General features: G+C 37.0%; 1 protein-coding gene across 1 annotated transcript; it reads right to left on the bottom strand.

Annotated features, from left to right (window-relative positions):
- Positions 1-1,255: 1,255 nt before the first annotated feature.
- On the bottom strand, positions 1,256-18,389 carry LOC128554207 (TBC1 domain family member 20-like). Its single transcript, XM_053535454.1, has 3 exons — positions 18,259-18,389; positions 2,541-2,632; positions 1,256-1,361 (listed from the first exon to the last, which is right to left on the bottom strand). Exons 1-3 carry the CDS (start codon positions 18,349-18,351, stop codon positions 1,256-1,258), a joined length of 291 nt encoding a protein of 96 aa, XP_053391429.1. The 5' UTR covers positions 18,352-18,389.
- Positions 18,390-19,507: the final 1,118 nt, after the last annotated feature.

Genomic DNA, 19,507 nt, shown 5'->3' with positions numbered 1-19,507 from the left:
GATCAGAAACTGTTTTAACTGTTCCTAGCCAATGTGACCTTGACCTTTGACCTAATGACCTCAAAATCAATAGGGGTCATCTGCTGGTCATGGCCAACCTAACTATCAATTTTCCTGACACTAGGCCCAAGCGTTCTAGAGTTATTGCCTGGAAACCATTTTACTGTTCCTGGTCACTGTGACCTTGACCTTTGTCATACAGACCTCAAAATCAATAGGGGTCATCTGCTGGTGATGATCAACCTTCCTATCAACTTTCATGATCCTAGGCCCAAGCGTTCTTGAGTTATCATCCGGAAACGGATTGGTCTACATTCCGACCGACCGACAGACCTACCGACCAACATCTGCAAAACAATATACCCCTCCTTCTTCGAAGGGGGGCATAAAAAGGGGCATAATTCTGTCAAAATTCAATCAGAGTTATGGAAAGTGTGTCTCCTGGTGTAGATTTTGATAGTAAATAACTATTTTGAGTTCCAAGTCAAAAGCTTTAATAGTAACGGAGATATCTGACTTTATTAAATATTTTACCAAAAAAATCTAAGTTAGTAAGGGGCATAATTCTGTCAAAATTCAAATCAGAGTTATGGGGATTGTTTCTCCTGGTGTAGACTTTGATAGTAAATAACTTTTTTAAGTTTCAAGTCAATAGCTTCGATAGTATGAGAGATATTTGACTTTATCAAAAACTTCAGCTAACGGTGACGGCGACGCCAGGGCAAGTACAATAGCTCTTTTTCTTGGAAAAGTCGAGCTAAAAAGGATATCATGAGACTCATTATCCCATCCATCTGCCTGCCCATCCATCCATCTGCCCGGACAGCCCTAATCTACAAGCCGGATTTTTCTTCGAAAACCCGGCCAAAAATTGCGAGAGGACCTTCTAATGATGCTAAAGGCTAAGTTTGCCATCAAGTGGTTCATGAGAAGAAGTCTTTTAAACGTATTTCTATTTTTAGCTCTAGTGGCCCAATCAAACAAAATTTGAGGAAGGACTTTATAATGATCCTCTAGACCTTATAATGATCCTCTAGGTGTGATGAAGATCCATCAAGTAGTTCATGAGAAGAAGTGATTTAAAGCTATTTCTAATTTTAGCTCTGGTAGCCCCTAAAAGGGGCCAATCGTCCCCATTTGAACAAAACTGGGACAGGACCTAATACTGAAACCTGATCGGCATGTCAACATCATCTCAGATTCCACGCTGCTTAAAATTTCATCATACAAACAATCACAGGTAAAATCATAATTCTTACCTCTCCATAAAGTCTCTAAGATTAGGATTAACTCGACCAATTAATGGATACATGTAGTTAAGAATGTGTTTGGTCCTGTCCATATCTGCATCCATAAAATCTCTGTAATACATTAAATATATTATATCAGATTTTATCATACCAGATATATTACTGGTAACTCAACTATTTGAAACCGTTTGCCAGTACATAAGTGAAAATTACAGAAAACTGTGGATGCAATAGAAAAATTATAGGCAATATAAACTTATACAAGAGGGCCATTGAGGGCCATACCTGAAATTGATTGACATTGATATGTATGGCACACTAATCATGCATGGTAACAACTATGTTTAGTAGTTTTTTCTACTTTAAGCTCTTGCAGCCCCTAATATCAGTCAAGCTGAACCATTTAAATAAATTTGAAAGAGGATCTTACAAAAGCATTACAGACCATGTTTGGTGATGTTCAATTAAGCGATTCATGACAGGGAGTCATTTAAACTTTTTTCTATTTTTAACTCTGGCGGCATCAAAACTCAGTCAAGCAGAACCATATGAATAAATTTGAAAGAGGACCTTATAAGGATGCTACAGACCAAGATTGATGACAATTCATCAAGCCGTTCACGAGAATAAGCTGTTTAAATTTTTTTCAACTTTAAGCTGTGGCTGCCCCTGTAAATAGTCAAGCAGAGGAATTTGAACAAATGTTGGAGAGGGCCTTATCAGGCTGTTACAGACCAAAACTGGTGAAAATCAATTTAGTGTTTTATGAGAAGAAATTGTTAAACAGCTTTCCTATTTATAGCTCTTAGGTACATGAGAAGAAGTCATTTAAAGGTGAAAAGATAACGCCAGCCAACAGACACAGCCCTATCCCAATGGCTCATGCTGAATCTTTGGTTTAGATGAGCTAAAACCTGAGTTAAGAGCAAATATTTTTGTTTTAAAGGCACTGCAATGCAGAGCAATATAGGCCTAGATTTCATTAAGGCAATCATTCTGACAAAATTTCATGAAGATCAGTTGAAAAATACAGCCTCTATCGCATACACAAGCTAAATGTTGACAGACAGACGCCAGATGCCAGACATTGAGCGATCACAAAAACTCTGCTCAGGTGAACTTAAAAAGGGGGTAAGTCATGAAATATTCGTTTGAAAGTTCTGGTCATTTTCTTTGAACAGTCCAGATAAAAACTTATGCACTAAACAATAAAGATTTTTCATTCAGATTTTTTTTTTCAACCTCAAGAAAGTATTTTCAAATATTATTGGGTTGTGTTCTCCATATTACCTTAGATGATTCATTGATAATTTATCTACCAGAGCAAATGCAACATCCTCCCCAACCACCAGCAGGAATGTAACACAAATATCATGGTAACCCTGGAAACATAATTATATATAAGTTACAAGTATAGAAACATGTTCTCTAATCTGAGCAAATGTAACAAATAACTAGAATGTGTCTGTAGGACACAGGGTGTGCCCCCACCCCACTGGTACATTTGTCACAAATAAGGAGAAATAATTCAAATGTTAATGGGGTATAGCCTTAACAAATATTTTATGAAAAGGATTCATTATTCTAGGCCATATACTTTTTGAGCTATGAGCATCACAAACAAAAATCCACTATTTTGGCTACTTCAAGGGCCATAACTTTGTAATAAATGCTAAGATTCTCAGGAAGAATGCCAAGTGTGCAAGGATACATCATGATAAAGATCCAAGCAAGGTGTCATAAATTTACATCAAATACTTTTTGAGCTAGACACATAATTAGGTGAAAATGTGCATTTTTTTACTATTTCAGGGGCCATAATTTTAAAAATAGGGGGTGGAGCCAGTCAAAAAATAAGAGGTGTGCAAGTTTATATCATGATAAAGACTCATGCAAGTTTTCAATAATTTATATTACATACTTTTTGAACTAGGTGCATCACAAGGTGAAAATGTGCATTTTTGACTATTTCAGGGGCAATAACACTTAAATAGGGCGTGGACCAAAGTGAAAAATAGGAGGTGTGCAAGTTCATATCATGATTAAGACTCATGCAAGGTTTCATGAATCTATATCAAACACTTTTTGAGCTAGGCGTGTCACAAGGTGAAAATGTGCATTTTTGACTATTTCAGGGGCCATAACTCTGAAAATAGGGGGTGAAGCCAGATGAAAAATAAGAGGTGCTCAAGTTCATATCATGATTAAGACTCATGCAAGGTTTCATCAATTTATATCAAATACTTTTTGAGCTAGGCGCGTTACAAGGTGAAAATGTGCATTTTTGACTATTTCAGGGGCCATAACTCAGAAAATAGGGGGCGGAACCAGACGAAAAATAGGAGGTGCTCAAGTTAATATCATGATTAAGACTCATGCAAGGTTTCATCAATTTATATCAAATACTTTTTGAGCTAGGTGCGTCACAAGGTGAAAATGTGCATTTTTGACTATTTCAGGCCCCGTGTTCACAAAACATTTTCAGTCTCAGCTGACTTTGATAATGAAACTTTATTTGTCATTTATATCTAAATAGCATGTTTAAAACGAAATTTTAAGTTAATAACTATTTTCAAATGACTTTTCAGTATTGATGGTCAGTTTCAATTGGAATTAAGTCTTGAAGTTTTAGTAAAATTGATATTAAAATTTCAAGCTCAAACTCAGCAACCCCCGAAAAATGCTTTGTGAACACGGGGCCAGGGGCCAAAATTCAGAAAATAGGGGGGTGGAGCCAGACGAAAAATAGGAGGTGCGCAAGTTCATATCATGGTAAAGACTCATGCAAGGTTTCATCAATTTATATCAAATACTTTTTGAGCTAGGCGCGTCACAAGGTGAAAATGTACATTTTTGACTATTTCAGGGGCTATAACTCAGAAAATAGGGACGGAGCCAGATGAAAAATAGGAGGTGCGCAAGTTAATATCATGATTAAGACTCATGCAAGGTTTCATGAATCTATATCACACACTTTTTGAGCTAGGCGCGTCACAAACTTCGGACGGACGGACGCATGCACCCACAGATGCACGGACGGACGCACGGATAAGACCAAATCTATATGCCCCCACCACTTTTGAAACTGTTTTATTTGATTAAACGCCTATTTTTACGCAAAACATATTCAATGGCGTTTTACAAATACATAAAAAATACGACAAAAATTAAGATATTTAATGACATATAACACAAATGAGCATAAATATCATTGTGAACAAGAGCCATGTTAGACATGGTCAATCCCCCCGCCGGGCATATAACAATTGAAGGCTAAAGTTCCTGGCAAGTTAGTGTCTGAAAGTATTCATTTTGGGAGAAGCTTTGAAAAACCATTTAGTTGTGGTCCATATCAGGGGTTTTAAAGATGTGGAAGAAAGAATTATTCAGTGGTGAGGTGGTTTACTGCTAAATTTTATTAATTTTCATGAACAGTATAGCTATATGGCTACTGTAAAAAGAAGGAATGGAAAGCTAACAGGGAACAAGAGTGCCAGAATGTCACAATATATGCCCGTCACAGCAAATTTCTTTACTCTAGCAGCTGTATTTGCAAATGGAATTTTAATTTTGTGGTTGTTTAGTAATCATTGTAAGTCTTTTGTTTTTCTAAGTCCACAAAAAAACTCATTACCAGGTAGAGATGTCTTAAAATACACCTAAAATTGGAAAGTAACATCTAGGTTGTACCACAGAAAAGTGGTCTTGTTTTTCCCCTGTGGTCAATTATAACAAGAGCTGTCTGATGACAGCGCGCTCGACTATTCGAAGAATTGATTGAAGAATGGGGTCAAAATATTAACATAGATATTCAGACAAAAGAAAAAAATAGATTAGACAAACAATGTTCCAGTATATTTTGTGGATTTCAATAAGTCTTGCACTAAACTGCAATGTGTGAACCAATTTCAAAGTCCAAAAAGGGCCATAATTCAGCCAAAATAGTTGTCAGAGTTATGTACTCTTGCCTACAGATGGAAATCATAATGATAAACAAGTGTTCAAAGTTTAAAAGCTATATGTCAATTAGTTTTGACAAAACTTGGACTTGTATGAAAACAGAACAGATTTCCAAGTCCAAAAAGGGCCGTAATTCAGCCAAAATAGATGATAGAGTTATGTACTCTTTCCTACAGATAAAGACTATTATAATGAATAAGTGATAAAAGTTTCAAAGCCATATGTCAAACACTTTACACAAAATATGAACTGGTACGAAAAACTTAACCAAGATTTCTAAGTAGAAAGGAGCCATAATTCAGCCAAAATCCTTGATGGAGTTATGTACATTTGCCTATAACTGGTCATGGTGATGGTAAACAAGTGTTGAAAGTTTCAAAGCTTTATCTCAAAAGATTTTGCCAAAATATGAACTGGTACGAAAAACTTAACCAAGATTTCTAAGTCAAAAAGGGCCATAATTCAGCTAAAATTCTTGATGGAGTTATGTGCTCTTGCCTATAATTGGACATGTTGATGGTAAACAAGTGTTGAAAGTTTCAAAGCTTTATCTCGAAAGACTTTGTCAAAATATGAACTGGTACGAAAAACTTAACCAAGATTTCAAAGTCAAAAGGGGCCATAATTCAGCCAAAATCCTTGATAGAGTTATGTGCTCTTGCCTACAACTGGCCATGGTGATGGTAAACAAGTGTTGTAAGTTTCGAAGCTTTATCTCAAAAGACTTTGTCAAAAAGTGGACTGGTACGAAAAACTTAACCAAGGTGTGACGCCGACGCCGTGGTGAGTAGGATAGCTCTACTTATTCTTCGAATAGTCGAGCTAAAAATGTTACAACATAAGTTATTTATAGTAACAACTAATGGAAGTTATTTAAAAAAAAAAAAAAAAAAAAAAAAAAATTGTAAGTCCACACAAAAATCTTTACTAGGTAGAGATTGGTCAAATTATACCTCAAAATTGGATGTAGCATGCATGTTGTACTACTAAAAAGTGGTCTCGATTTTTCCCTACGACTAGTAATGAAAAAGTTACAATAAAAGCTATTTAAAGTAACAACAAAGGGAAGTAATTCTAAAGAAGGGAACTGTGCATGACACTTCGTCTCATGATGGTGTATAATTGTGCCAAGTTACATCAAAATCCCTCCATGCATGAAGAAGAAATGCTTCGGACAAAGTCATTCTTGTATCTGACCTTTGGCCTCTAAGTGTGACCTTGACCTTAGACCTAGGGACCTGGATCTTGCGCATGACACTCTGTCTTGTGGTGGTGAACATTTGTGCCAAGTTATATCAAAATCCCTCGATGCATGAAGAAGAAGTGCTCCGGACAAGGTTTTCATTCTTGTATCCTTTGACCTCTAAGTGTGACCTTGACCTTAGAACTAGGGACCTGGTTCTTGCGCATGACACTCCATCTCATGGTGGTGAACATTTGTGCCAAGATATATCAAAATCCCTCCATGCATGAAAAAGATATGCTGCGGACAATTTTTTTTAAGAAAATATGATAAAGGGGAATAACTCAAAAAGTTGGCAAGGCAGAGTTATTGTTCTTGCACACTGCACTTCCTCCCAATGTGTTCTATCAGTGTATGAAGTTTGAAGAAAATCCCTCCAGTACTTTTGGAGTTATGCTCCGGACAAAAATTTTAAAGAAAATATGATAAAGGGGAATAACTCAAAAAATAGGCAGGGTAGAGTTTTTTTTCTTGCACATTGCACTTCCTCCCAATGTGTTCTATCAGTGTATGAAGCTTGAAGAAAATCCCTCCAGTACTTTTGGAGTTATACGCTCCGGACAAATTTTTTTAAGAAAATATGATAAAGGGGAATAACTCAAAAAATAGGCAAGGTAGAGTTATTGTTCTTGCACACTGCACTTCCTCCCAATGTGTTCTATCAGTGTATGAAGTTTGAAGAAAATCCCTCCAGTACTTTTGGAGTTATGCTCCGGACAAAGATCATTGCGGACACACGCACGCACGGAGACCATTTCTAATATCCCCTTCGCCTTTGGCGAGGGGATAAATAAACTATTTAGTAAGCATTAAAAAAAAAGATCAGACATCAGATAAGATTAATAAAATATTTGAATATTAAGATACAGTAAGACAGCTGTTTGTTATTAAGTAAGAATAAGTGGGTTATTGCAACATGTCCAGAAGTTATTACAAACTTTGTTATAATATAGTTCATATTCGAATGTATTCACACAATAAAATCATCCAGTTCAAGTTACTTCAATCTCTTAAAAATTACAGTCACAGTCTCTAAAAGAGTGCAAAGTAATTTCCAAAATAATGAGTTTTCAACTTCTTTTTGAAAACATCTATTGTGTCTGAGTTCCTTATTTCGAGAAGCAATTCATTCCAGAGTTTAGGTCCAACAGTACCAAAACTTCTGTCGCTGAACGTTTTGCGCTTGTTGAAAGGAACAACGAAACACCCAGTAACGGAATTTGAAGAACGTAAGTTCCTTGTCTGTGTTTGTTTTATGAGAAGTTCAGAAAGATATTATGGAGAGTTTCCAACTGAACAATTCTACATGTAGGTGAGCATTTTGAATGTGATTCTGGCTTTGATTGGCAGCCAGTGAAGGTCATACAGCGCTTGCTTGGAACTGTCATATTTTCTTCGATTTAGGACAAGTTTTGCACACATGTTCAAGTTCTCGTATTGCCTGGGATTCTACTGTTGGAGATGATGGTTTAAAGCGTGTATTAGCAGTGTGGTCATCCGCAAAGCCGTAAACTGAAATCGATGGCGGAATAACATCAAACAGTGTCCCCGCATATGTCAAATATAGCCACGGTCCTAAGCAGCTCCCTTGTGGAACGCTACAATTTAATTGGCGTGGAAATGACATTGCTGAATTGACACTTACACGACAACTTCTGGGATGCAGATAGGAATCAACCCAGCACAGTGCTGTTCCACGAACGCCATACTGCTTGTTTAGCACATCAACAAGAATGTCATGATCTACAGTATCAAAAGCGGCACTGAGATCGATGGCAATTAGCGCCATAACTTCTTTCTTCTCCATAGCATCCAATAAATCATTTACAAGACGTAACAGTGCTGATTCGTAAGAATGGTTTTTCCTGTAAGCAGACTGGTTTTTTGGTAGAAGATTGTGTTTGTTTACATGATCACTGAGCCTGAACAGAGCTGCTTTTTCAATTAATTTTGACAGAAACGATAGATTACTAACAGGCCTGTAGTTTGCGAATTCAAGTTCCAGTCCCATTTTCTTCAATAAAGGTCTTACAATTGCCTGTTTCCATTTTGTTGGAAAGATGCCGTCGCGCAAAGACAAATTAACCAATTTGGTAATAACCAGCAACAGCTCATCCAAGTATGATTTTAGCACTTTTGTGGGTAGAATATCAAGTTCACATGATTTTGTCTGTAGTTGGTTTATAAATTTTCTAACTTCTTCCTTGCTCAGATCTTTAAAACTGTCAAAACAAGGAATATCTTTTTCGCATGGTTGAAACTTATCGAAATGTTTCAACGATTCTCGAATTTTTTCGATTTTATTCATGAAATGATCTGCAAATTTCTCAGCCAGTGTACTGTCATGTCCAGTTGGCATAGGGTTCTCAGATCTAGTGCCTGTTACCTCAGATACAAATCTATAAAGCTTTTTCGAGTCACCTTTTGCATTAAGAACTTTTTCACTCAGAGATGATTTTTTCTCATGTTTGAGTTCTTTTTCGTAGTTTTTACGTACTGTTTTGAAGGCTTCATGCAGATGTGATTGTCTATGTTTCTTCCACAAACGTTCAGATTTGCGAGCCACTCTTTTAAGGTGAAGAAGTTTTTCTGTGAACCAGGGTTTTGGAGCGCGATGGATGATTGTTTTTTCTATAAATGGTGCATGTGAGATCATAATCTTTTCTACTGCTGTCTGAAATTCTTCAACAAAAAGATCGACATTATCACTTTCGATTGTCATTTTTCTCAGATCGCTTGAAAATGTGTTCGTATCCATGTCTTTGAAATTTCTAAAGAGCACCACCTCACTGGTTATATTTTCCTTTCTAACATTTGTCACAATTTTGACTGCACAGTGATCAGAAATATATGGACCCTGTTCACAAGAAACTACTTCAACACCATTTACGACTTCCGTAAGGACCAAATCAAGAATGTTACCACCAGTGTGTGTTCTAAATTGTACATGTTGTAAACCCACAGCATACAAAGAATTATTGAATTCTGTTACTGCAGCATTTGTGTCATCATAAATGTGAAGATTAAAGTCACCCATGACCATTACATTTGAGTACTGTGATAGTACTCCCTCCATATATTGAAAGGTCTGTGACGAACTGGGAACAAGTGGATAAAGATGGAGGTCTGTAAATCCCAACTACATGCATAGTAATGTTCTTGAAAATCAACTGCCAAATACCATATTCAAAACTGTGAGAATTTCCTGCCGAAAGTTTGCGCATATTTACAGCAGATCTACATGTCAGTGCAACACCACCACCCACCCTATTTTGCCTGTTCGTAACACACAGTTTGTAGCCATTTTGATTGAGATCAGACGTTTCAAATTGGTGTTGTTTGTCGTCCGAAAACCAAGTCTCTGTAAGAAGAGCAAAATCTATCTTTTCCTCACGTAATAACTGACCAATAAGAACATCCTTGTTTACTGCCGAGCGACAATTTAGCGTCAAACATGTAAGCTGTTCATTTTGTCTATTCAATTTATTTCCATTTTTCTTAGGGTATATAAGGTTGCTAAAGTTTATACCACTGAAAACCACTGGTTTACCGTAACCACTTTTGCTACTGTTCAAGGATTGTACCTTCAGGCAACCAGCTCTTTTTCCTCTGTACTGTTTCAATATTCTCAAATCTTTTAACCTTGATAACACAATAGGATTAAGTCTACACCTTGTTGATTGTCCAATTTTGTGTAAGAAATTGGTGTCATACATAACAAAATCCATGACTGAAAACTACAATGGTGAACGAAAGTTCACAAAGTGTTTATCAATAATAAATATTTCAAGTTTGTATATGTAATTGTTTCTGATGCTGATTCTGGATCAACACATGCAGCAATCCAAAAAATAATGACACAAACACATCAAGCACACGTTCACAAAACTACACTCCAAAAATCACGTCTCTACTCCCACTATTAACGACAACAAAATTAAATCAAATCAGAACTCAAAAAGTGCAGCCTAACAATATGGCGCATACAAGCACTCATGTGGGGGTGGGGAGGGGGGCACAACAATATGGTAAAACAAGAGGGCCATGATGGCCCTATATCGCTCACCTGTTATCATTGCACTTGAGGACAAGAAGGTCCTCAGAAAAAATATCTAAGTCGAAAGGACAGGAACAATAAAGGGAAGAAATTTAACCAAAAAGAAAAAAAAATTCTTACAAGGTATAGATATGTCAAAATGCACCTAAAAATTGGAGGTACCATCCATGTTGTACCACAGAAAAGTGGTCTCGGTTTTTCCCTACGGCCAATAATAAAAAAGTTACTAAAAATAAGCTATTTATAGTAATGTAAAAGGGAAGTAATTAAAAAAAAATATATTGTAAGTGAACAAAAGAAGGACCTGCCAAATAAATATGGAGATATACCCATTTTAATTTGAAATAAAGGGAGGTAATTTGACATAAAATCAGTCCATAGTTATCTACCCTGATTGTCTCAGTCCAACTAATAACAATAATGAAATTTCAAATACCGTATAGCGGGTTATTTCTGCGGTCAAAATATTTTGCGTTTTGGCCCCAAAACTTGTGAAACAAATTTTTGCGTGTTTAATTTCTGCGTTTTCACATAAAAGGAAAAGAAATTTCTGCGTTTTTAATGCAAAAGAGGAGGTAATTCCTCGCATGATCGGCCGTTGCGAGAATGATAGCATATGAAAACAATAAACTAAAGTATCGGTAACTTAGTAAAATAACTTTGCATTTAATGAATACATTGTAGGATATAATAACATAAGAATTGAAAAAAAAGTCCAACAACAATTGCACAAACAACAACTGCAAACTACGGTATATCGGCAAAACGGTTACACTTATATAAAGGTTATTAAAGTATAGTTAGGAAGATCTTTAATTACAAGGTGTTAATAAGAACAACACAAGTGAAATTCACTCAGTTTATTTCATTCAGAGAGGAAAAATGTTTTCTGTGGTATTAACAGTTAGGACTTTGATTGACCATCACACCTAATTATAATATTATCGGTAATTGTCAGATGCCGACGGTAATTTCCAATAATTACACCATGACATTGTGAACTTCGGATAACACAGGGAATCAACGTTGGTGAAAAAGTGCAGTTTTTTGCGTTTTAAATTTTTGCTGGATGAATATTCTGCTGGAAATATTTTTGCGATTCTACCGAGAGACCGCAGAAACGCAGGAATATTCCCCCCGTAGAAATAACCCGCTATACGGTAAGTCCTATCAGTACTTACTGATATTAATCCATTTTGATTACAATCAGGGGAGGTAATCAGATATAAAATAACTCTGGAACCTACGACTGGATCTGATTTGTCATGGAATCCAAGATTTATTGTTGTTGAAGATATTTTGGAAGTTTGTATCAAATTAAAACCATAAATGAAGTCTTTATATGGCTGCAAAAGCCAAAATAGCCAATTTTGGACCTTTAAGGGGCCATAACTCTGAAACCCATGACGGAATCTCGCCAGTTCAAGAAAGGAAGCAAGATCTTGTGGTGATACAAGTTGTGTGCAAGTTTGGTTAAAATCAAATCATAAATGAAGCTGCTATTGTGCAGACAAGGTCAAAATAGCTAATTTTGGCCCTTTCAGGGGCCATAACTCTGGAACCCATTATGGGATCTGGTCGGTTCAAGAAAGGAACCGAGATCTTATGGGGACACAAGTTTTGTGCAAGTTTGATTAAATTCAAATCATAAATGAAGCTTCTATTGTGCAGACAAGGTCAAAATAGCTAATTCTGGCCGTATCAGGGGCTATAACTCTGGAACCCATGAAGGAATCTGGCCAGTTCAAGAAAGAAACCAAGATCTTATGGTGATACAAGTTGTGTGCAAGTTTGGTTAAAATAAAATCATAAATGAAGATGCTATAGTGCAGACAAGGTCAAAATAGCTAATTCTGGCCTTTTCAGGGGCCATAACTCTGGAACCCATGAAGGAATCTGGCCAGTTCAAAAAAGGAACCAAGATCTTATGGTGATACAAGTTGTGTGCAAGTTTGGTTAAAATCAAATCATAAATAAAGCTGCTATTGTGCAGACAATGTCAAAATAGCTAATTTTGGCCCTTTCAGGGGCCATAACTCTGGAACCCATAATGGGATCTGGCCAGTTCAGGAAAGGAACCGAGATCTTATGGTGATACAAGTTGTGTGCAAGTTTGGTTAAAATAAAATCATAAATGAAACCACTATCGCGCAGACAAGAAATTGTTGACGGACGGACGGACGCACAAACGACGAACGACGGACGAAGGGTGATCACAAAAGCTCACCTTGTCACTATGTGACAGGTGAGCTAACAACTAACAAGAGAGTCTAACGACAGCCCACTCGAAAACCGGAAGACTTCCTGACCAGCCTAAAAGTTTGGTATTTGAAAGTTTCCGGAATTCAGAAGTTTGGAAATTTGCAGGCAAAGTGGATGTCACAGGTGCACTATGGTTATGTTTTCTTACACATAGGATGAAGGGGATTATTATCCTTTATAACTGACAAGTTTGTATAAAGTAATAATTAATTACAAACATTAAGAAACAAGGAGCTGCGTTCAATAAACGCTTGATGGCCCCGGTGGCATCCTTGTCGATACAAAGCAACTTAAGTCCAAAACGAGGTCAAGGCCAAACTGAGGTCAGGTGATGTTTGAAGATGAGGAATGGTCACAGGTTACATCTGTATTAGTATCAATTCATTCTTGTGAGTGGTATTAATGCTAGACAAAACGGTCCCATTTGGTTAAACAAGAGATGGCCTATATAAAGCAGCCTTAGTCCAAAATGAGGACAAGGTCATGGTCAAACTGAGGTCAGGTGATGTCTGAAGATGAGGAATGGTCACAGGTTACATCTGCATAAGTATCAAGTCATTCTAGTAAGTGGTATTGATGTTAGACGAAACGGTCCCATTTGGTTAACCTCGTACGGACGGACGGACGAACGAATGGACGGACGGACAGGATGATCACTATATGCCTCCCGCATCAGTAGATGCCGGGGGCATAAAAATAAGTATGTATAATAAATTTCCATTTTTGTATATAAACTACAATGTGTCTGTAGGACACAGGGTGTGCCCCCCACTGGTACATTTGTCACAAATAAGAGGCAATAATTCAAATGTTTGCAGTCTTGACTGTATACCAATAAAAGAAATTGTTCTTTGTTTCATATAAAATTCAGCTACTTCAGAACAATTTTGTGACTGAATAGTATGCAGTGAAATGCAAGTCAACTGAAGTCAGGTACCCTCATATTGCCGCATTTCAGAAAGCGGTCCGCAGAATAAACACCCTACTTTTGTTTTCATGTAAACAACTCGAAAACATGTGAATATTAGCGTTAAAAGTGTCCTATTTTATGTAAAATTCATTCCACGAGTGAAATAATGCCCATTTGGGCCCAGATTTACGCTCAAATGCGCGAAAAATGGAAAAATTAGGATCTATTTATTAGGGATTTCTTTCGACTTTACCACGGAAGCACATTTTTGACCGAATTACTGCATTATAGGGTATAGCTTCAACAAACATTTTATGAAAAGGATTCATTATTCTAGACCCTATACTTTTTGAGCTATGAGCATCACAAACAAAAAATCCGCTATTTTGGCTATTTCAAGGGCCTTAACTCTGTAATAAGAGCTAAGATTCTCAAGAAGAATGCCAAGTGTGCAAGGTCACATCACGTTAAAGACTCCAGCAAGGTTTCCTGAATTTACATCTAATACTTTTTGAACTAGGCACGTAATTAGGTGAAAAAGTGCATTTTTTACTATTTCAGGAGCCATACCTTACAAAATATGGGGTGGAGCCAGCCAAAAAATTAGAGGTGTGCAAGTTTATATCATGATAAAGACTTATGCAAGTTTTCAACCATTTATATTAAATAGTTTTCGAGCTAGGTGCGTTACAAGGTGAAAATGTACATTTTTGACTGTTTCAGGGGCCATAACTCTAAAAACAGGGGGCAGACCCAAATGAAAAATAGGAGGTGCGCAAGTTCATATCATGATTAAGACTCATGCAAGGTTTCATTTTTTGAGCTAGGCATGTCACAAGGTGAAAATGTGCATTTTTGACTATTTCAGGGGCCATAACTCTGAAAATTGGGGGCGAAGCCAGACAAAAAATAGGAGGTGCGCAAGTTAATATCATGATTAAAACTCATGCAAGGTTTCATGAATCTATATCAAATACTTTTTGAGCTAGACGTGTCACAAGGTGAAAATGTGCAATTTTGACTATTTCAGGGGCCATAACTCAGAAAATAGGGGCGGAGCCAGATGAAAAATAGGAGGTGCGCAAGTTCATATCATGATTAAGACTCATGCAAGGTTTCATGAATCTATATCAAATACTTTTTGAGCTAGGCATGTCACAAGGTGAAAATATGCATTTTTGACTATTTCAGGGGCCATAACTCTGAAAATAGGGGGCGGAGCCAGACGAAAAATTGGAGGTGCGCAAGTTCATATCATGATTAAGACTCATGCAAGGTTTCATGAATCTATATCAAATACTTTTTGAGCTAGGCGTGTCACAAGGTAAAAATGTGCATTTTTGACTATTTCAGGGGCCATAGTTCTGAAAACAGGGGGCAGCGCCAGACTAAAAATAGGAGGTGCGCAAGTTCATATCATGATAAAGACTCATACAAGGTTTCATCAATTTATATTAAATACTTTTTGAGCTAGGTGCGTCACGAACTTCGGACGGACGGACGAAGCCGGACGCCGAACACAGGGTGATCACTAAAGCTCACCTTTGAGCACTTTGTGCTCAGGTGATTTCTCAAAAAATAAGAAATAAAATCATTTTTAAAATCAGCAGTAATTAAACAACCCAGTAAGAGCTTCTTTTCTCGATAATTCATCCGCTTACTGACTGCAAAATTCAACCCATGTGTAATCATGAAACGCAGAATGGGTGACAGTTTCATTTTTTTGCGACCTGAATCATAGGCAAATTATCCAAAACAGTCAAAATTCCAGAAAGGTTACAATTATGAACGAAGTTGCATTTTCGCCACTTGCAATTTTGCATCATTTTGATCTGGCCGATCTTCGTAGTATTTTTTCGGTGAACCGAAGTCTGTATTTTCAAAAAAGTTGTAGAAGCGTTGTTATAAACAGGTCAAGTGTCCATAATGTAATTAGGGTTCATTCGCGAAGTCTTGCGGAAGAATTAACGTACTGCACAATCTTATTCGGGCCACTTAAAATGAAGCTGTCATAATTTAATTTCATTGATGTGGTAAACTCTTTGATAAGAGACATTCCAATGCTTTCAGAGGTACCCCGACGCAATAAAATACTAGCAGTATGTTCTGGAACTATATTTTGTCTTTCGCTGGATGTTACGCAAGCTTGGTAAGCCTGCGCAATTCATGAAATGCACAGCGCAACAAATTTGTTATTTGCGCAATGATTTTAAAGATTATTTTTTGAAACGGACAGGGTAACAAATGGATCATTTGGATAATAAGTTAATATGCAGTTTTTATTTGAATTTGTGAATATCATAATTGCTATTTTGCGACAAAAGGACATAAAAGTAGTCACCATAATCATATGCACAAATGTATTACCAAATCCCGCAGAATCGTTATGCGTGTTTATGCTTAATGAGTTACCGCGGAAGAAAATACGTGGCTTTATTCGAGTATTGCACAATTACAAGTCATAAATATGACAGATTACATCGTATATTGGTCATAGCAAATAGGATTGACATAAATGAACTTCATTCAATCAATGAACTCTTTGAAATTAGAGACAATCTAATAGAACTACATCACTTCGCTGTGTTGTGAGGCCATTTAAGAATGAGAAAGTGGGCGATAGCAAGGACTCGTCAAACGCTTCACAGCGTTCAGCCAACTCAAAAACTTAACCAAAAACTGCTAGATCAAAAAAAGGTATTGCACAATTACACTTCATAAATTTGTCAGATTATGTCGTATATTGGTCATAGCAAATGGGATTGACATAACTGAACTTCATCTGATCAATGAACTCTTTGAAATTACAGACAATCTAATGGAACTACATCTATTTGCTGTGTTGTGAGGCCATTTAATAAGAATGAGAAATCGGGCGATAGCAAGGACTCGTCAAACGCTTTCAGCATTTAGCTGACTCAATTAACAAATTTTTGCTCTTTCAGGGGTCAATCAGGGGCCATAACTCCGGAACCTATGATTGGGTTTGACAGATTTATCATGGAATCCAAGATCTATTGTTGTTAAAAGATATTTTGCAAATTTGTATCAAATCAAACCATAAATGAAGTTTCTATATGGCTGCAAAAGCTGAAAGAGCAAATTTTGGCCCTTTAAGGGGCAATAACTCTGGAACCCATGATGGGATATGGCCAGTTTTCAAAAGGAACTGAGATATTATGCCAATACAAGTTGTGTACAAGTTTGATTAAAATTGGTTGCAAAATGTGGTCTCTATCGTGTTCACAAGAAATTGTGGACGGACAAAGGGCAATCACAAAAGCTCACCCTGTCACTGTGTGACATGTGAGCTAAAAAGAGAAAGGGCATCAAAACTTTAACCAAGGTGTGGACGCGGAAAGACGCTGGGGCGAGTAGGATAGCTCTCCATATACTTTATATAGTTGAGCTAAAAATGTTGGCACAGATAGCAGGATGATGAACGTTGTATGACAGATGCTGGAGCATCCACCTATACTAAAAAGCTCACCCTGAAAAAAGTTCAGGTGAGCTAACAAAATATATCCCTCACCAAAATTAACTAGAGTTGTCACAGGAGTGACAAATTATACCCCCACAATATGGCCTTATCACAAAACTAAGTCAATATCAAAGCCAAACTTGCTTGACCTTTGACCTACTGACCTCAAAATCAATAGGAGTCATCTGCTGGTCATGATCAACCTCCCTGTGAAATTTCATGATCCTCAAACTAAGTATTCTCAAGTTATTGTACCGAAATGGTTTAAATGTTCCGGGTCACTATGACCTTTGACCTTTTGAACTTGGAATCAATAGGGGTCATCTGCTGGTCATTACCTACCTCCCTATTAAGTTACATGATCCTAGGACCAAGCATTCTTAAGTTATTGTCCGAAAACCTTTCAATTTTTCCAGGTCACTGTGACCTTGACCTGTGACCTACTGACCTCAAAATCATTAGGGTCATCTGCTGGTCATGACCAACCTCCCTATCAATTTTAAGGATCCTTGGGTGAAGCGTTCTCAAGTTATCATCCGGAAATCATTTAACTGTTTTGTGTCATTGTGACCTTGACCTTTGACCTACCCATCTCAAAGTTGAACTTGACTTGTACGTTATCATGTTACATATGTGTACTAAAGTTTATGATCCTAGGCCCAAGCGTTCTCAAGTTATCATCCGGAAACTTTTTAACCATTCAGGGTCATTGTGACCTTGACCTACTGACCTCAAAGTCGAACTTGATCTGTATTTTATGATGTTACACCTGTGTACCAAAACTTATGATCCTAGGCCCAAGCGTTCTCAAGTTATCATCCAGAAACCGTTTAACTGTTCAGGTTCACTGTGACCTTGACCTTTCACCTACTGACTTAAATTTAATCTTGACCTGTATTTTCTGATGTTACACCTGTGTACCAAAAATTGTTTAAATCTGTCAAGCCTTTCAGGAGTTACTGTCCGGAAACCATGAAAACCAACGGATGGACAGACTGACCAGTTCACTCTTCTATACCCCACCCACCCCCCAACTTCGTTTTGTGGGGGTATAACGATTTTACAATATATGATCAGGACTAGAAATAAAATCACCTGGTAGTAGTGAAGTTCTTCATGTCGCACTAGTACCCGCATAATGAGATCAACCAGCTGGTCCTGTAGACCGAGTCGTATATTTTCATCCATATCTACAATTGCAAGAAATATAAAATATTTTTCCAAACACCTGTTTACTGTCTTCATATACATTTAGGTATTCCTCCCATTTTGCTTTAATCAATTCGAATTTCCCTCTTTAACACTCGAATGCTGTATCTCAAATATACAACAAAAGCTCTAAAGCTGTATATTAAACATTCAGCAAAAGGTCTAAAACCATATCTCAAACATAACAAAAGCTCTAAATCTGTATCTCAAACATACAACAAAAGCTCTAAAGTTGTACATCAAACATTCAACAAAAGCTCTAAACCCATATCTCAATCATTCAATGAAGGCTCTAACACTGTATGTCAAACATTCAACAAAAGGTCTAACACTGTATCCCAAACATTCAACAAAAGCTCTAACACTGTATCTCAAACATTCAACAAAAGCTCTAACACTGTATCTCAAACATTCAACAAAAGCTCTAAAACCATATCTCAAACATACAACAAAAGCTCCAACACTGTATCTCAAACATACAACAAAAGGTCTAAAGCAGCTGCTGTAGCTCAAACATAAACTGCCATACTATATCTCAAACACAAGAGATCACAGAGTGATCTTGGCACCTACCAATGTGCCATTTTTGAGTGTTCCAAATTTCAAGACTTACTGACTAGCTCAAGGTCAAATTTCATTTCCGTACACAACACTGTACATGTGGTCCAAATTCGAAAGCTGTAGCTTGAGAAATGTGAAAGTAAGTCACTAGATCAATTTCAAGGACAAAGTTCTTTGTACACAAAACTATGCATGTGTATCAAGTTTGAAGGCTGTAGTTTGAGAAATCTGAAAGTAGGTCACTAGGTCAATCTTAAGGTCAAAGTTTATTTCGATACATAAACTATGCAAGTGGTCCAAATTTGAAGGCTGTAGCTTGAGAAATGTGAAAGTAGGTCACTAGGTCAAAATCAAGTTTATATTACACTTCAGAACACAAATCTATGCAAGTGGCCCAAATTTAAAGCCTGTACCTTTAAAAATGTGAAAGTAGGTCACTCGGTTAATGTCAAGGTCAAAGTTTGTTTCGGTACACAATCCTATGCATGTGGTCTAAATTTGAAGCCTGTAGCTACGGAAATGAGAAAGTAGGTCACTAGGTCAATCTTAAGGTCAAAGTTCATTTTGGTACACA

Source organism: Mercenaria mercenaria, unplaced genomic scaffold, assembly GCF_021730395.1.
Source record: "Mercenaria mercenaria strain notata unplaced genomic scaffold, MADL_Memer_1 contig_4830, whole genome shotgun sequence".
NCBI classification, from domain to species: domain Eukaryota; kingdom Metazoa; phylum Mollusca; class Bivalvia; order Venerida; family Veneridae; genus Mercenaria; species Mercenaria mercenaria.
This window is presented reverse-complemented; position numbering and strand designations above follow the sequence as displayed.

What these genes read in the sequence shown, in the direction of transcription:
- LOC128554207 (XM_053535454.1), bottom strand. Translation starts at nt 18,351, where the DNA reads ATGGATGAAAATATACGACTCGGTCTACAGGACCAGCTGGTTGATCTC. An exon ending in AAGAACTTCACTACTACCAG is followed by an intron (nt 2,633 to 18,258) that starts GTGATTTTATTT and finishes TTATGTTTCCAG; the next exon opens with GGTTACCATGATATTTGTGT. An exon ending in TTATCAATGAATCATCTAAG is followed by an intron (nt 1,362 to 2,540) that starts GTAATATGGAGA and finishes AATGTATTACAG; the next exon opens with AGATTTTATGGATGCAGATA.